Source organism: Anser anser (genome assembly GCF_964211835.1).
Source record: "Anser anser genome assembly, chromosome: 5".
Classification (NCBI taxonomy): domain Eukaryota; kingdom Metazoa; phylum Chordata; class Aves; order Anseriformes; family Anatidae; genus Anser; species Anser anser.
In genome coordinates this window covers 44640114-44659840 of record NC_139725.1, presented here as the reverse complement: position 1 = coordinate 44659840, position 19727 = coordinate 44640114, and the positions used below count along the sequence as shown (strand labels likewise).

Genomic DNA, 19727 nt, shown 5'->3' with positions numbered 1-19727 from the left:
AACAGGGCAGGAGGAGGAAGCAGTTCTCAAAGCTGTTGACTCACAATTAAGCCCCTGCAGCACACCAGGGCTCACAAATGGAATAATCACACATCAGTCAATGCTTTAGCTTCTTTCTCTGAATGCAGACTCCTAGGGACCATCTCCCAAGACCATGAAACTAATTGCTTCCACTTTCCTGAAAAGTAGGATCTGAATCTGGCAGTGACCCAGAAGGAAAGCTGATCTATTACTAGGAGGGGAACACACGACACAGACACACGACCATCTGCTGTCTAACAATACAAACATACTCTTAGTCCAAAACTATAGCACATATATTAAGAAAATGCTTTGCAACGATGTTCTCTTGCTCCCTCAGTGCTGCTACAACTATTTCTGTAGTGTGTTGCTCCACTTCTAATTGAAAGCTCTGCTTTTAGGGTTGCAACACACTTCTTTCCATTTTCCTGCTAGCTTGGATGGGGCTCTTTGGTAAATAAAAAGACCACAGCCTCTAGAAAACATATAGACTCATAGAATCACCTAGGTTGGAAAAGACCTTCAAGATCGAGTCCAACCATCAACCTGACCTACCAAGCGCCATCACTAACTCTCATCCCTTAGTGCCATACCCACACATCTCTTAAATACGTCCAGGGATGGGGACCCCACCACTTCCCTGGCCAGCTTGTTCTGTGCTTGACTGCCCGAGAAAAATTTTTTCCTAATATTCAAAGCAAAACCTCCCCTGGCACAACTTGAGACTGTTTTCCTTGCATCCTATCACTTGTTACCTGAGAAAAAAAGACTTACACCCACCTCCCTATAATCTCCTTTCAGGCATGTGTAGAAAGGGATACAGTCTCCCCTGAGCCTCCTCTTCTCCTGTTAACAACCCCAGTTCCCTCAGCCGCTCCTCATAAATCCTGTTTTCTAATCCCTTCACCAACTCCTTTGCTCTTCTCTGCACACGCTTGAGCAACTCAATATCTTTCTTGTATTGAGGGAACCAAAACCGAACACAATATTTGAGATGTAGTCTCATCAATGTTGCATACAAAGCAAAAATCCTTTCCCTAGTCCTGCTGGCCACACCACTTCTGATGCAGGCCAAGATGCCAGTGGCCTTCTCCACCACCTGGGCACGTGGCTGGCTCCTGTTCAACCAGCACCTCCAGGTCCTTTTCTGCTGGGCAGCTTTCTAGCCACTTTTCCCCAAGCCTACACCACACATGGACCAACCTCACCTCTTAATTCATTATAGCTCTTCCAAAGTGATGTTCAGTCTTCCATAAATCATCTAACACCCAGGATCTGTCAGTGCAGCAAGGAATCTGGTTTCAAGTAAGATACACCTTAAAGCCATACTTGAGATCTAAACAGCATTCTTTGGGAATAGTGTTTCAGTTTTAAGCCTACAGCAACTTCAAACAGCTCTTTGAAGTAAACAGAAAAGATTATTTCCTTTATCACAGACTAAAATTGGATATGGTCTTTTAATATTATTTTTCATGCAAGGGTATACAGTTTTCTATCAACCAGCATCTTTTTACAGCCACCTTCCCTACCTCAACAGACCGAAGGGAATCTTCAGTGAAACACAGACTCATCTGGACTTTTTTTATGGAACCTAAGAGTGGTAAATGCTATATAAAAGGCTCTCATATAACTCTGATAATATACTCAAAAACTAAGATCTAATTTTCTTTCTTCAATACCGCCCCCCCAAATGACTTTGAATAAGTATCAGGTTAAGATGTCACCATTCTGAAATAAAGTGAAAGTTTAAGACTTGCTTTTTTGTGTGTTTGTTTAAATATGCATGCTTTTTTTTTTTTTTTTTTTTTTGTAGTGGAGAAGTGCATACAGTACCTGTTGTTATTCTTATGTGGCTCTTTAAAAGTTTTCATAAAGACAACAGGTTACCAGTGAAATACAATATCAGCTCATCAGGTTCCTCAGGTGTTCTTCTGCAAAGCTATGAAATAACAGTTCATCTCCTCCTTGGAGAAACCTAACACAAAATTTTCACATACAATCACCATAAGGTCTTTCCTCCTCCCCTCAGCTTCATATCCCACCCAGCCTTTCAATTTCAGAGGATTTTTTAAAAAAAGAAACGAGAAAAATAAAATTAAAGAAAAAACAGCTTATAAAACAGCAAAGAAAATAAAGTTATTTTAATATATATAGAAAGAGAACAAAATGAAACTTGAGGGAAAACTTACTGGCGTTACAGTTTATCCTGATACAGTCTAGATGGGGAAAAATAAATGAAAGATGAAATTGCATCCTTCAAGGTAACAGCTGCAGACATCCAAAAACAATCAGTCCACCCTTCCGGGGACAGACACACGCAAAGAGATGTGGCCATTTTATATTTATATACAGTCTGTACAAGTTCAGGAGTGGGTGTATATGTACAGTATATTCTACGTAAATATCTGTTACATAAATATATATATACACACACAGATATATATATACACATATGTATAGAGATATACCAATGTACATATATATCCACGTGTTGACACAGAAAGCTATTTCTTTTTTATAGAAGCCTGTACATCTAAGAGTATCTTCTACTCCAGAACAAGAACTGATGTGAATTACAAGAAAAAATTGACAATTAAGGCACAAAAAGATCTCCCTTGAAATGCAAGTCATACGCCACCGTAATTTCTCTTTTTAAAAACCTTTAGCAATTTCTCTGAGAAGCTTGAAATTTCAAGTCAACCTTTACACTTGGTTTCTTTTTGAATTAATTCGTATTGTTATTGCATAAATACACCATCTGTCCAACACAGAATACCTGTAAAATCAGCCTATGAGATTTGTTGGTGCAATATTTAACCCTTCCCAGCTCTCCCAAAGACAGACCCTCGACTCATTTCCCCTCGTGCCAGCCCAGAACAATTTTTAGTATGTGCACGGGCACATTTGACACTGTCCATTCAGGCGTGGAAAGGGTTAATATACTGCCCGGTTGTGTCCTGTCATAAAATGGCCACTTGCAAACAGCTAACCGCACGAACGCCCAGCCCAGATTTCAGCTAGTTCCGGATGTTGGGAATACTTTTTTGGTTTTTTGTTTGCTTTGCAGGGACTACGGGGATTTCTTGCAAAGGTCCCCAGCCCTGCCAGTTCCTCCAAGCCCAGTTTCGCCTTGCTGTCCGAACGCTAAGACTGAACGGGGTGCTCCTAACGTTCAGGGAGAAGACGAAAGGGGCAGAGAAGTGGCAGGTCTGGGAACCTTTGCTGGCCCTGCATCATTCAGAGTTGACGGACAAGGGAGGGAGGAGAAGGGGTATATGGAAATTAAAATAGAATTATGGTTGTGGAGCCTAATAAATAGGAACTGCTCAAAAAAACAAAGTTGAGGTAGAGCAGCCTGAGCTAGAGGGCTTCTGAGCATTGTTTCTCTACTTTAACACACTCACGCTCAGCATATCTCAGGACATGACCCGTAAGAAGATTTTATACTTATAAATGCCTACTTACAGCCTCGTGAATATCTGTTACTGCGGTGTCCAGTGTGGGTGAACACTGTCATACCAGTGCTATTACATATTTTGGGACACGCTGACCTTCTCTCAGGAAACCAAGGCCAGGAATAATAGCACCATGCTACTGGACACCCTTGTCCGGACACTCTGCCAGGTAACTTGACCAGCAGAGATATTTATTTATATTTATTACAGAGATATGGCCGGACATCAAAGATTACACAAAATGGCAGAGAAACAGAAAGCAGTTTGCTGCTTTGGACTAATTTTGTATTTATTCAGGCAGATGTAGGAAAATTATTTCAGCAGCTGCAACTGAATGTTGTTCTTAAAAATAAAAGGTGAAAAAAGAGTAAGAGTCTACAAATAAAAAGTCATAATGGGTAGGGGTATACCAATTGGGAGCAGCATAGCCAGAGAGAGTCTGTTTTCAAGCAGAACTTCTCTTGAGAAAATCTGGGTTTGGTTTTGTGCGATTAGGTTTGTCATGTGTCGTCAACCGCAACAGAAAAGTGGGAGCAAACAGCCCTGGAGCAATTGGTACGATCACCATACAGTGGTGGCTGTATCCCTTGCAGGAGTTGGGTGGGGTAAGGGGAGCTCTTGAGTACCAGCTACCTGTGGAGCCAGCTACCCTTGCCTCTACAGCCTGAAAGAGAGCGAGAGAGACTCCAGTCTCACGGCAAGCAAGTGAGATCAAGGGAGCTGATACAGCTAGAACAACATGGGAATGTTTTATGGGCTAAGCAGTAAGTGTGCTGTAAAGGGAAATACGGCTGGTCCTTAGCAACATTCATCAAATTTAGAAATTAAAACAATAGCTGTGTATTTGATCTCTGCAGACAAGTTTTGCATTTTTAATTGTTTTGCAGCATTCCTGAAACAACTACATGTCCCAGGACTTCTTCCCAGTCGATGACTGCTCCAGGTGAATGGATCAATGTTTTACACTGAAAACGAACATAGCCCTTACACTGACTGGTAGATTTCTATTTCAAAGGATAATGACAGACCAGGCCACTGGGGCAGTGGCGCTGACAACTACCATGGCACTGTCTGATCTTCAGTCTCTGCAAGCATGACAGCTCTGCAATGCCACACCATGGGGTGCCAGGCAGAAATGCCCAAACTTCCTCCAGAAGAACCTGCTCCTAAACCAGACTAGGTCCAGTTGGGTCACAGTAGGGACCCCACTTGGCCCTAAACCTCTTGCATCTGCCTGTTTTGCTACACCAGCACCACCACGCTCTCCTGCATCTGGGCTAACATAACTGCACTCCGACACAAAGGTGCTCAGTCCACCATGCTATCTCTACAAAACACTTTGTTACATGCAGTAGATGTACTCTAAGATCCTATGCCTCCTTTTCTCTTTTACAAATGAAAGATAGACAAGGTGCTGTCTTCCAACACTATGGCAATTGCTGGAAGAGGAGAAACTAGAATGTCTAGGGAGCCATTTGGTTAACAGGCCTCCAAGATTTGGAAGTGTATTATAGAGAAAGACAAAAAATCTCACAGCACCAGTGTCAGGCAAGCTATGAAAGCCGCAGGTGCCCAGAAGCTCTGGGAAAATGAACTAAAAGGAACCTCAAGTCAGTCACTGGAAAGAGAGGCATCCAAAGCCAGAGGTGCTACATTCAAAGAACGAGCACAGTGCTTTTTATTTCTGTAATTCTGAGCCTTGCCCAAAACAAGCCCAAAAAAATATGTATTTTCCTCTAAACTAGTATACAACTCCAAAGCTGAGGATGCTTTCCCTGGCAGTACGTTGCAGGGTGCAAGTTTAGCCAGGTCTCTGTGCTCAAAACAGCAGCAGCTGCGGAATTCAGGAGCAATTAAGAAACTGCGTGGGAGATCCCCATCAGTGCAGTAAGACTTTCAGTAATTATCATCTAGGACTCTCAGCACTGTTACCAGCTTCTACTGATGTGATTTGCTTTGTTTAGATATGGCTGCATTCCTGACTCAAAAGAGGTTTCCCCTTGCTTTGAGTTTCAAAGACGAGTGTGCCTCAACAGCAGTTCTGCTGCTGAATGAGGTATTTGGAGGACAGCAGTAAAGTGACTTCATGGTCTGCAACTACACTGGGAGCAGGATGAGCTGGAAAGACCTTCTACAGTTACTTTCTCTCATTATTATTCCTAGTGTAGATCAGATGCTGTTTCCTTAACGCTTGGAAGCAAGGTTTTCCAGAGCACATCAAAAGAGGGCCAAAGACCCTCTCCTTCAGAAAGGTTAAACAGCTCTACTGCATCTAAGGAGCACTAAGAATTCACTGTTTGAATGGAGATATCTTTAGTAGCAGACAGAATTCTCTGGGCATTAGGCCTGGGTTTCTTACCATTTGTATCTTTGTACCACAGAATGGTGATATTTGAGTTACCTGGTATTGCTAAGGCCCCGGCCTGTTTTTTTCCTTGAATTAGTTGAGAGAGTCACCTTTGCTGGGTGAGGACAAAGTGTTTCCTCCTTTTGATGAGCATCCACATATGGTTATGGAAGAGCACTCCAAAGCAAGACTCACAGGTGAAATATAATCAGGGCCTGACTGCTCCTGCTCACTCTAGGTTATTTCCTGGGGGGAAACCAGATGAGGCCCTGTACATGCTCTTACCCCATCTTACAGTGTGGCTCCTTGCCTCTCTCCAACTTCTCAGACTATGCACCCACCTGTAACTGTTAGAGGGCATCTGAAAAATATTTTTTTCATGTCTATTATAATTTTAAAAATATATAAAAAATCAAGGGTCACTGTATGCATTTATTATTCAAAAAAGTTATTAATGAAAAAGTGTGAATAGGTATATACCTGCACATGAGTGCATGAACTGCATAAAAGAAAATTTGGTATAAAAGTTCACATACAGTCAAGAAAGAAAAATGGAAAATGTGTCTGCTGTGTTTGTATATCGGAATTATTAAAAAAAAAGAAAAAAGCCACAACATAATCGTACATTTTGGAAAGGCAAAGATGTCTTTGACAACTCTGAGAAGAAACCTTAAGAAAAGGTAGAAGAGCAGGATGGTTACACTTCCTTACAGGAGAACTGACTCAGATTAACAGGATGTAGGCAGAATTTTTTCTAGTCACAAGAGCCTTGAAGCTGAGCCTGGCCAGGATGAAATAAAACTGAAATATTCTTTATCAGAAGTCAGTGAAACTGTAATCTTTCCATTCACCCATGGGAGGAAAAAAATGTGAATGTGCATCTCCCTATCGGACCAGCCATTTCTTTCCCTTTATGCAAATCTCAGCATCTGAAGTGATTCCCAAGCATGTTCCAAGCCACGACTGGCTTCATCTCTCTCTCTCTCCCCCCTTCCACTCTAGACCCATTTCTTTAGAGTCCTTCTCAACAGAACTGGGATCTGCATCACATTTGGACTTCCTTATCTTCACACAACAAACACTCAAACTACTGTGAGAGCTGCTGTCAACATGCAGACTGCAGTGCCTCTGGCACTCATATGAGAAAGGTTGTTGCTTCTCTTACAGAGTTACTCCTCATTGTTCTTCTTATCCCTCCCATGTCCTACAGCGAGCCCCCGCCCACCCAAGCCCACCGAAGCCTGCTGTACTATGTATATCCCGTTTGGCTGGGTCGGTGCATGCTGAGGAGGCGGTGGGATAAGCCAGCCCCTGCAGGCTGCTCTGCACGCTCTGTTCTCAGGGCTGTTTGCTGTGCGGGCCGCAGGCTTCAGGCCTTTGAAGGGTTGAATACCATCTTTTGATTTACTATGGCTGATGGGGTATGGGAAAGCTTTACAACTGAAATACACAGAAGAGTTAAAAAGAAAAAAATAAAAATAATAATAATAAAGAAAGAAAAAAAATACAACACAGGAAAGACCTTAATAACCACATAAATGATAATTAGTAATCAAATGTAACAGATCAAAGGAGAAGAAAGAGACAGCTCTTCATAATAGTTTTAAATGACTTTTAAGAAAAGCACAATTATATAACTCACCACTCAAAACAGTCTTTTTTTTACACACATCTGTCATGGGTTAGATGCTCAGGGAGATGGTGACACAGATCTCGTCAGCACCGAGCGTGCTCAGGTCTTCAGCTGGTGCTCATGACCGCTTCTCACCAATAAGGGCATTTTGTCAGGGTCAAGTGATGAAGACTGTTCTCATTTGTGACATTTTGGCTATGATCAGTCTCCTTAAAGAGTTAGATGTGACTTCCTGTCACACAAAAATGGAATGGCTCTGTTAAGGTCATTCCTCCTCAAAATCTCTTTCTTCAACAGCAAGGTAACTTTGTTGGTTTGAAAGCAGGAAAGTCCCAACTGAAGGAAAATTTCTGAGGTTTGCAGGGTTTCTTTGGATAATGGCTCAAAAGAATTGCTGTTCAACATTCTTACAGTCAAAAGTAGATAAAGGCAGAGATTGGTATCATCAGAGTGCTGTTTCTGCTTGAGAAGTTACTGTCAAAGCTGAAGTTGATCTATTCTCTCTGCACTCTACCTGCTGATAGTTCACCAACTGCCCTATGTTAGGTGGTCACTCAATGGTGCTTTACAGTTTTCTAGTTGAACTAAGGAAAACATATGTATTCCAGACAGGAACCATGTCATATCACTTTTTTTTTTTTTTAAAGAATATGGACAAGTGTTTCTATGCCCTATAGATGGAGACTATTTTTGACATATGAATTTGCTTAAATGCACCTTATTCTTCTCATTCTCTTATCCCAAAAGCAGAGGTTATGGTCTGAATTCACATTTAAAGAAAAAAAAAGCTAGAAAACAATTTTTAAAATAAGCTGGTCACTTGCTGGTCAACATATTTCTCAGGTGAGAACGCAGAACCTTAAAACCATCACTTAAGCTCATCTATGGTACACAAAGACCTTGATAAACTTATCATATCTACCTAGAACAGGAGATGAAAACCAAAGCCATTACTATAGGTATGGGTGAATAACACTCTTGCTCCTGATATCATCATAGCAGGGCTTTGAAGATGATGTTAGCTCAGAGAAAAAAAAAGTGAAAGCTTGCTCCTGTGGGGTTTGGAATTTTGAAAACTGACACAAGCTTCTGCAGATCATGCACACATCTTCATATGAAACACCCTAGACGTTAGAAGAGGTTTAACATTTCCAATAATCATGATAGTTCTACTTCGATTAAAAATCTCTCAGTTATATTGCTGGATTCACATGAAGCAGTAAGTTGCATCAGTGTAAGTGAAAGAAAGCTTTACCTCCTGCATTTATGTTCTCTAAAAAGACTATTTGTCATTCAGTACAACATTTACAGACTGGCAAGAAAATGGATACAGGAGAATGAATTTCCCCCCACTTTTTCACTGTCATTATTCTTGGACTTTTTTCTAATGGTCTTTTATTATTTTCTAGGAAAGTGTAACTCTAAGGAGACAGAACACAACCTTCTGGGTTCCTTTTATTACTGTTGCCTTCATTTTAACAGCACAATCAAAAGATCTGTTGGTTCTTTTGTTTGTTTGTTTTACTAGACATAAAAAGCCCTAAAGGCTGAAAGATATACTAAGTATGAAATAGAAAAAATAAGCAAAATAGAATATTTAAGATCAAGTTGCATCAAACACTGTCCAATTCTTAAAAGGCTTGGGATTCATAGGACTTCTGCTTGCCACCATATCCATTTTGCTTAATTTCCATATTTGGCTTTGACTGTTTTGAGTGATGCTGGATGAATGAGGGATGTAACTGATCAAAAGATGGACCAAGCAGCATGTCTCACACAGAGCTCACCAGTCCCAGACCAAGAAAGGAAACTTAAGAACTTAAAGACTTAAAAACCAACACTGTCCATAACGAAGAACTGACAGCAAATCTCCATGCAGCAATGCAGGGAAGAATTTATCTCCACAAGAGAATATCATTATGAAGGTCTCAGCAGCTATTTTAGAAATCAATCCAATCAAACCAACAGAAATTAAACAATTTTTTTTTTAAAAAAAGACACTAATCACAAGCCCAAATTAAGAGTGAAGTGGCAGTGGGAGGTTTTCATACGATACCTAAATTGACCATAAGTTTGACACGGCCTCCGTCCAACTCCAGGCGCAGAGTATCAGCAGAATCTCGTGAGGTGGTTGCCATCAACAGCCCATAGGCACGCTGTGACATGAAACGGAAGGACACATCTTCTGCTTCTGTATGCATGACCATAGGCATGATGATCTTCATGTACATGCTGCCATCATAGCTCAAGATTGAGGCCTCTGCAAGGAATCAGTAAACAATTTCAAAAAATTAAAATAAGTTACACTTCCGCACAATCTCTATTTCTCACATCTTCCAGAAAATGTGATCTCCATTAGTCCAGCCTTCTCTACCACTAGCTGGAATGACTAGTTCAAATAACGCCTACAGCTCTTCTCCTAGAGTATCTAGTCTTGTTTTGAAATGCCCAGAGTTTCTATTTCTGATATGCTTGAGAGCTGTTGCTTATTCAGTGAGGAATTTCCTTTAAAGGAAAAGAAAAACTGCAAACAATCATGGTCTGTGACACCACTGTCCCTGAACAACCCCTCTTAAAACCAAACCGTGTACAATAAATGGCATCTAGAAAGGTGTTCATGGCCTAAAAAAGGCTGATTGGACAACAAGCATACAAAGGAAGCACGACAGAACTAAGTCCTATACTTGTTCCTTTGTTTCTGGTGGTTGAATTTCATTTATCAAATTAATTGGGCTAAGGCATTAAATGTGAATTGTCATTAATTTAGGACCTACAAAATTCTTTAAAGCATACGATTTATTTTAGAGATTCAGAAAACCACAATCAGAAGTAGCAGAATGAAAATGAACAGACTAAAGTAGGAAAGAAAAAACATGTCTCCAAAGCTGAAGTTAGTTACACTAATGAGAGCTTCCAGGGGTACACATTATTCAGAAATAATGAAAAGTTGGCTGTACAAATCCTTGGAAAAGGACACGGGAAATATTATTTAAAATTGAGTTAATAGATCCACTCTACTTGTAATCATTTCATCTTTTTCAGAGCTGTGTTGTAATGAAAGGGATACTTCAGCAGACAAACATCTATGAGTATGAAGCATGCTTCTTAACAGTTTGTTTTCCCCCACATCAGATTTGTGTTGTTTTGTGTTTTGTTTTTTTTTTCCCCCTCCTTACTAACAGTTAATGTTTCTGGAGCTCTGCTGACACAACTGGTGGCACTGCAATGCAAAAGAAGAAATCAAAATCCATGTCAAGTTCAAGTGTCATTCAAACACAGGAAATGGCAGGAGATGGAGGCACAACAAAAGCCAGGTGTATGGAAAAAAAAACAGAAAGGAAAGAAATTATATTTTTCTATCTTCTCTGAGGCTGTCAACGAAAATGGAGAGTTCAGGTGAGGAAAGGAGTTCAGGTACTTAACAGTCTCTATTTGTTCAAGGGGTTGCAAGCAGAAACTGATATTCTTCTCTAAGGGGGTAGAATTCAAGTCTTGTGATAGAGCTGCAGCAACCAGTATGGCATGGCAATTGCTGTTTCAGCCCATGAATATGCTCTAAAGCACTTTTATCAGCAAAATTTACAAATGTACATAAATGTTTTAATGTATTAAACAGAGCATCCCATCTCCACAGAGCCAACTCCTACAGAAGACAGAGATGTAGACTGCTCCATGTAGGACTTCTACCACAAAACCATGTATAAAAAGCCCAGAGGTCGAAAAAAGCTCCCTAGGCAGGTGGAAGGATTGCTCCGTAAAGCACTCTTACTTAGGATTCTCACCAACATCCCCACCACCACCAAAGGCTAACATCCCATCATTTGCAACAACAAATATTTGGAATCTAGATTTTCTTCTTAAATATTTCAGCCCGTTTTTTGTATTTTCCAGCAGAGCCCTTTTTGCTGACACAAGTGAAACTTCTGGAGGGAAACAGCAAGCTTAGCAGAGCCCATTATTATTGTCCTCTCAAGGCCTAAATGTTAGTGTGGTAATAAACATGCAAAAGAAGTGGTAAATAATGAATAAGTATCAAACTGATATAGTAATAGAGAAGATGTATATATGGGGATGAAACCTGTGACAGATATCACTGTGGCGGTGCTAGTGCTGCAACCCACCACTACTAGATGGTATGCAGCACCTCTCCGGTCACGGGACATACAAACACATTACCAAAAAAGCTTTTCTGTGAGCACCACTAAAATAAGATGGCCGTGAGCAGCACCCCGACTCATCAGTTTTCTTAGCTGCACTCCTCCCACACGGTCATGGTCTGCACACACAACGCGCCCCACACGCAACACCCACTCAGCCATACATACTCCTTCTGGGGACCAGCTGTCAGCGCTGCCCCGGGGACTCGCATCTTTGCTTGGGAAAGAAACAGAGAAGGAAAGCGAGATCTTTTTTCAAGGTGGGGGAATGGTTTCTTCTTTTCTAAGTGCAATTCTCTTCCCCCTCACGTCTGCAACTCTTTCTTGCCACCCACAGCTGCAAGCTGGAACCAAATGTACTGTATATTATACATACACTCAAAGGCAGGGCGTATGTACACACAAACCCTCCTTACCCTCCTCTCTCACTGCGGATTGTATTAGAAAATGCAGTCAAGCATGAAATGGCTCTTTTGACGCCTTCAGCTCAGATGTGCCTTGCATGAAACAGTTGCTTGCACTAGCACCTGAATAGCTGTGAGAAGGGGGTTGGAGAATATCAGGACTACGAGTGGGAGTAGCTGACACAAGCGGCCCAGCTCTGCTGCCTCCTTTCCCACAGAGCCACGCATTAGGTACTTTGGAAATTGGAGTTTCTCTGCAGACACTAGAAGACAACAAACCAAAACTGATAATAAGGAGTCTCTTCCCTTCTAATATAATCAATTTGTGTCCTTCAGCTCCACTGATCCCATGGACAGAAGATTACTATCCTTAGATAAGAAATGCCAACTATCGTTATTATACTTATGTAAGAAGAACATGCAAAACACCCAGAATTGCTGAAGATGGCACAAAAATCTAGAAATACATTTTTTGAACAGGGTTTCAGAATCAAAATCTGAATTCCAAAAAGTCTAGAAAATAATCCTCATTCCTAAATTACCCCCAGATTCAAATGCTGTAAATATGGCTTGTATTTGTAACGAGTAACACAGCGAGGGAGCCCCAAAGGGAAAGATAATGCTAGAGGCAAAAGAGATCTCATACTGAGCAAGATCTCTGTTTCCCATCTCCTGAGTATCTTGCTTGTTCTTCCAAGTAAATGCTGAAGCAAACCAGTAATGAGTTTGTGCACAGCAAAGCCTTTCCTAAGCTCTGCCCACAACATGCTGTTTAGGGGATGCAAAGAGGACCCAGTTCTCGGTGTAGTTCCAGTCACCATACAACAGCCATTCCAATTTAGAATTAATCAAAAGAGACCAACCAGACAGAAGAAAACTGGAAACAAACTTCCAGTTGGAAGGGATGATAAAATTTAATCTGAAAATCAAGACAGTGTTTCAGCTGATATCCAATAACAGCCTCAATCAGGCATTACCTCACAGTGTTTCTTACTGCCCCTTCTCTGGCCAGACTACTACAAACAGAACAATGAATCCTTGCAACAGCTCAGCAGATAAAATGAAATAGCCTGAAGTAGTTGAAACAGTCTCTGCTCAACCACAGGAGAAGATAAGTTTCTGTCCTTGTATGTGCTCTATGCTGACCTGAGCCTGCCCCAGTTCAGACCACCTTTGCACTTGGTATCTTTTAAAAATAAGAAATTTCACTCTCACCTTACAAGTCTTCACCACCTGAAGTATCTGGGAGCATTTTCAGCACATCTTCTTGTAAGCAGAGCTTTCCCTCTAGCTACAAAAATAGCCCTTCAGAGGGGGGTATTGCTTAGTAGCAGTCACAGAAATAAATCCTATCTCCTTGTCCTGACAATCAGTCCCTAAAACTCAAGGACTGCATGTTATTGCTGAGCAACACATACAGAAAATCTGCTCAGGGTTGAATGTAACCTGGCAACAACTAGGTGACCTCAGTCTCCTGTGCTGGCAACTTCTGCCTGAAAATAGGCATCCATTTGATTGTCCTCAGCCAACTGCAGCAACAGGACTGTAATACTTTTGTACAGTGCCATAAATACAGGCAGCAGCACGATTATTCAAGTTAAAATACATGCACGTTCCTTCCAACCCTTCTACTTTTAGGGTAGCTATTATATTTGGATGTTTCACAGACACGTGCATAGGAGCAATGTGTAGCACATGAGGTTTCACCCATGTTGCTGAGATGTCCAGATTTGTACAGACAAAAAGATCCAGAGCTGCATTTACTGGCGAACCCAAAGCCAGAAGCTTCATTGCCATTAGCTTGGAGATGGGAAGAGGAAGAAACCAGGTGCTGATTCAAAATGGACCTGACATAATGCCAGAGATCTGTGAAAATCAATATGTTATTAGGAGCGATTGGCTTCCCAATCTTGTGCTCTGAGACCCTGCCAGCTTTAATTTTACACTTAGCATCCAAAGGAGCAATTCACTGCTGCTTCCCCACAAAGCTCTGCATAAACCTCCTGGGGAGATGGCAACAGGCGTATTCTTAGAATACAGAGACAGAAAAATATTCAAGCCCTCTTATGCTCTTTCTCTTGCTTTCTAACCTTTTCTCTGTATTAGTCTTCATTCTTTTCCTTTTTCCTTTCTTCTCCCTTTTAGCTTTTCTGTAGCCTTTCTTTTCCCTGTCTCCCAGACTACAATATAGCTTGAAGTTTCCAGAAAGAGGACAGTGAAAGAAGAAGGAAAAAAAATATCTCCTCTTCATGAAAAGTTCATGACTTCATCAATGATAGTAGATCAGGGCATATTACGTATTCCCCATACAGTTACATTTGGGAGAGTTGGCCACCACCACTGGTCCCCGCTGAACAGGGCTTTTAGAGAAGAGCAGTACCAATTTGAGAGGCACAAGACACCTAGCAAACAGCAAGTGTGGAGAAAAGCAGGCATGCTAGTTCAAAACTACAGGAAATACAGACCAAGCACTCCGCCTGATTGCAAAAATTCAAATATCCTTCAAGATACTGACCTTATGAACACATGCCAGAGCTTTGTATCTACAAATCAGAAAAAACTCTCCTGTAGGCATACAGCACACCTCTTTCCATTACCATGCAAACATGCCAACTTTTCTTTTAGTATATCCACTAGCAGACACATGGCCACAAATAAAATCAGCCTTGATTGTTTGAAAACTAAAAGTACACTTAAAAACAAACAAACAAAACCCACGCAGATTTTAAAAAAGGCCTAAAAAAAGAAAAAAAATCCCATTCCTGTCCAAGTGGATTCCCCACAGAAGAGTTTCAACAACAGATGTCAGCCTGGCTCTTCGACCAAATGGATTTAAAGTACATTCTTGAATAACATCAAGGACACGTGTCCACCCCTGGCATAATTTGGACTAAACTTCACCAAAGTGTTTTTTTCACGTGGATTTTAAGATACAAGTAAAAAATGAGGAAATGAAAACATCTCTAAGTCTTTTATATACCATCATCTTTTCTGCTGTATTTCATAACAGATGCATGTTTTGCTTGGTCTTGCTTCTGCTGGCACTGCAGAACCAGGAGCACGAGGAGAGAATGGTTTTATCTGCATGGCTTACTACGAGTTATGCTTAAGTTGCCCTCCAGACTGGACTTAACTGCTATCCATACCTGCTGGTAAAAGCTGAGAAACATTTAGACAGAGTCTGTTTGCAAAGGCATACAGAGTGGGGTGTCCGTGAGCAGGCTCAGCGGACGGCTGTACCGCCACGCTCCTCAGCAAGCTCCCTGCAGGCTGCCTGTGAGGAAGCTGTGACTTTTGGAAGTCAATGGGTCATGAAGCAGGAATGCAGTTCTAGCTACTCATAACCACTCATCTCCAACTGGAGATGACAAAGCTGAAGAAAAAGCTAGCCAAGATGTGCTCCTATTTGCCCACGAACTTTTCTTTTAAACCCCAGTGGGTCTCATCTGTATCAACAGATGGAAAGGAAAGACCTCCAGAAGTATCCCCACACACCCACAGGAAATAGAGGAAGGTACAGAGATACCCCATGGACCTGACCCAGCTCCCCAAACACCACAAAAAGAACAAGACCAATTTTGAGTTAGTGTTGCAAAATACATTTTAAGTTGTATCTTATGAGCTTTAAGGATATTACATAAACTGATGCTCCCATTCAGGCAATAGCATAATAAGCTGCCATCATCCAAAACAACTGCCAATGTGCACAAAAAGCCAGGCTTGATCCCTGTGAGGTTTGTTTCCTCAAAAACTGAGTGCAGGAGCATGTTATAAGTGTGCCACCTTGCTGCACAATAGCTGATGAAGGAAAATGTAGCATTTTGCTTGCCTGTAAACAAAGGAAATTTGGGGAGTTAGGATGTAATTGTTCAGGCCAAAATCTGCCTATGGCCCAGGAGTCAATACTCCTATTTTTTGTGGAAAAAAAAAAAAAACGTAACTGGATTTTTAAAAACTCACAGGCAGTTATGACTTTGCATGTCAGGGAGCAGCAAGAGCAGAGTTTCTCTCTAGTGGCCGAGAGCGGCGGGGGCATGGCGCACCCACGTGAGGCAGGACAGGCCTGCAGACAGTGGCCAGGACCAACTGAGGCAGCATCATGGTGATGAGGAAGGTCCCAGGTCAAGCTGGGAAGTCAGCTGGCGGGTCAAGGCCAGCATCGGGTGCACTGACCCCCAGGCAGGGCTGGGATGGGGGGCCACGGGTAGGCCCAGCTCAGTGGGCCCATGGCTGGGAAGGGACAAGCTGCAGGGAGCTGGAGCCTGGCCCTGCTGAGGCCTCCCTGGGACAGGGCCTGACATCTTTGGGGTCTTGTGGGGCTCTGGGCTGGGTGTGAGGAGCCCTAGGAGGCTGAAAGTGCGCCACGGCAGGGTAGGGGAGGCAGCAGGGGCTGGCAAGGGCAGGTAGGCCTAGCAAGGGCAGCTAGGCCTGGTGTTGCCCTCATGGCCCTGGCAGCGTGGAGCTGGTGGTGCTCTGGCACTGCTCCCTCTGCTGACCCAGAAGAAAAACCCTCGTCTACTACATGCACTACGACACCTTTTGCAGCAAACTGAATTCTCCATGGACGTCTTCCACCCAAGTGACACCGGACCTCACTTTACCCAGCCTGTCAAATAGGAAGGAGTAACTAGAAGGGATGTAAATGTAATTCACCAGCATTTGCAACGACAGTAACGAAACAAAACGAAAAATCTTTAAATACCCACTTAAAGAGAACCATTAGAAATAAGATGGTGTTTTATTTGTCTAGCAAAATGCACTGCAAATAGTACCACTAATCAGCAACTGTAGGTTTATTGCACTAGCGAGAACAAAGCTGTTCTGCTTTAAAGACTTCAGCCCACCAACATATTAATAGCATTAGCTGTTGTGCACTGAAAATTTATGAAGATAAAACTGTGCAAATCTTATAGACACGACAGAATTTTAAGGAACCTGGGCTGTTTTTGCTGGTGCATAACTACCTCGCATATCAAAGTATTTTTGCAGCATTAATCCTAATTTTTTCTTCGCATCAAATTAAGGTGATGGGTTCTTTCCCTACTCCCAGTGGATATACATCCGCTCTACAAAAGGACTGAAGCTCAGCACACCATTACCCCAACTTCTTTACTCTGTTCTAGAGTAACTAAATCCCATTCGTTCAACAACCTTTAGGTTTTATTTTCTAAAAGTTGCCTGTTCAGTTTCTCACCTCTTGCTTATCTCTGATTTGTCTGCTACCTTCTTAAATTCAAATGCTCCAAATTTGAGAAGTGTACATCGGTTAAGACTAAATGAGCACTGAAAATAGAATAATTACATAAGACACCCTTATCAGTACAATGTGTACAAAACATTTCCAAATGAGCAGCAAACGAGAGAGATAATAGAGCAAGCTTCAAGGCATTCATCACATTTTTAGGGATGCAAGAATACTGGTGGAACAGTAAGAATCATTGTCACATGTAACTGTCACATGTCACACTCATTTGTCTATAGACAAAAAATGCTAGCAGATGTTTTCATAGGTCAGGTAACATCCGGATTAATATTTTTCATCAAATGTATATTTTAAAAACAGTGCAAAACTTATTGTATAGCATTATTTAAATAATTTCATGGCTTTCAACATACATTTAAGCCTGAAAATAGCCTAGAAATGGTGGTGGGTTCACATAAAATAAGAAGTTCCTGAAGAACACCTGAAGTGCCAACCACACCTATGTATTTATCTAGAATGTTAGAACAGAATAAATACCCTATTCACCGTTTCCCTTGCAATACCACCGTCTCCTCCCTGTTCCAGTATGTTATATATTTCCTAACTGTTTCCTATGTTGTTTTTTTTTTCAAACATAAGCAGAAACATCAAATTACTGCAGGAACAATTATTGCCTATGTATCAACAACATGGAAGACAAAAAAATCTAAGCAGAAAAGGTAAAAGAGGCCAATTAGCAGCCTCAGGCAACAAATCTGTATGAAGGTGGAGGGTTCAGCGTGAGTACTGTAATGTCCTTTCTCAGATAAAAATTTTAGCTTGATTCATAAAGTTAAGACATTGAAATGACTGCAACAGAACCAATTCTGAATTTATTTCAGAACTACCCACAAAGTTTTACATGAATCCAAAATGAACACCTTACTTTCCTAGTTCAGTATTAAAATGTTTATATAATACCCAAGTCCAGTAAACTGGTCTTGACAATGTTCAGCTCAAAGAGGGTAAAAGCTCAAGAAATTACGTAAATCTGTGAAGCAACCATTATAAATGAAAATCTCATCAGATTTCTGACCATCTACAACAAAAACTTTAATGGAGACATTCTAAATTTTAAACTGATCCAGAGAGGGTGCATTAGGATCCAGGATTATAAATCTCCCTGCATTAATAGACCTCACAAAGCTTTGCACTCTGGATTCTCACTTTTGTGTAAATTCCATAAAGAAGCAACCTTCCAGCTCCTGAGGCTAACTTGTGACTACTCTCTAGAGAAGGATATATCAGTTTCCATGCACATGAGGCTTGTTATACGCCTCGCCTCCTCCTGTCACCACCACCACACAGAAGAGGACAAGCTAATTAAGGGGGTGGGGCACTGGTCAGATAGGGAGGTTAAAAAAATAAAAATTAATCCATAATGAAAGGTAAATGTTATCTGATTATCTGATAAATTTCATATCTCCCTTCTTCAGGCTGTAACCATAAAAAAAAAAGTGGGCTAGGGAGGAGCTGTAACACCACTGAGCAGCATAGTGGAAATATTTGCAGACGGAGACTGTAGCTTGTAAATGTTACTATTAGCCCTGGGAGGTGAAGAGTGAGGTCGTATTGCTACACTGAAGCTTGGCAGAGAGGCTGGGGAACCAAGAAAGAGTACATGGGCTCTTCAACCTTAGTCCAAATGTCACCCTAACATTTACAGAGCTGTGTGCAACTATTTGGGAAGAAATCTCTGGCAAGAAGGTTAAGAACAGAAGAATTGCTCCTCAAAGCCTAGGAGTGAAATGGGGAAAGCATGGGGAAATCTGCTAAAATGATGGTCTGAGAGTTCACATTACACGTGTGTCAGGGTTTAGAGCTTTTGGAACTAAACAGAAGTCGCATCATTCTCTGTGTCCTCTTTAATGATAGTGTCAAGCTACGTGAAGCATGTGATCTTTTGTTTTCAGTAGTACATTCACCAAGAAAAGGGGATTATAGTGGACATGAATTGTGGCTCATCTCAGAGGTGCACAGTGTAAGGAAGAGGCAGCAGACACAATTTACAGTGAGGGGAATTCCAGGAAATTTAAAGGAAAAAATTACACAATGAGGGTGGTCAAACACTGGGGCAGACTGTGGAAACTCCATGTCTGGAAATTTTCAAAACTGAACTGGAGACCCAAACAACCTATTCAACTCTTGAGATTTGCCCCACTTTAAGCAGGCAGTTGCAATACGGTTCCAGAGATCCCTTTCAACCAGGACTATTCTATGACGAGTGCCATAATGCACTGATCTCACTGGACACTGCACCAGTAGCAAGTTGCTACTGATCTGAAATGGAAAAGATTTTGCCCTGTGTGTGATCATATTAATGGTAGTGCTGCTTATTGCATGTTGTCATGACTGAAGACACAGGAGATTCGCTCTCCTTACAGGAAGTGACTATGTCCTTGAGCAAATCTTTACTTCTACTGAATCATCTCATAACAATTACAGTTAGAAACATACTATGACATGGA

General features: G+C 41.5%; 1 protein-coding gene across 7 annotated transcripts in view; it reads right to left on the bottom strand.

The window, feature by feature from the left end:
* NRXN3 (neurexin 3) overlaps positions 1–19727 on the bottom strand; it is a 940418-nt gene that overhangs the window by 642493 nt on the left and 278198 nt on the right. For all 7 annotated transcript variants that reach the window (XM_083837468.1, XM_083837465.1, XM_083837469.1 and 4 more), the window contains 2 exons: positions 9513–9716; positions 2211–2237 (listed from right to left, as the gene is read on the bottom strand). In XM_083837468.1, coding sequence (XP_083693594.1) covers positions 2211–2237; positions 9513–9716 — 231 coding nt within the window. The remainder of the gene's footprint in view (positions 1–2210; positions 2238–9512; positions 9717–19727) is intronic.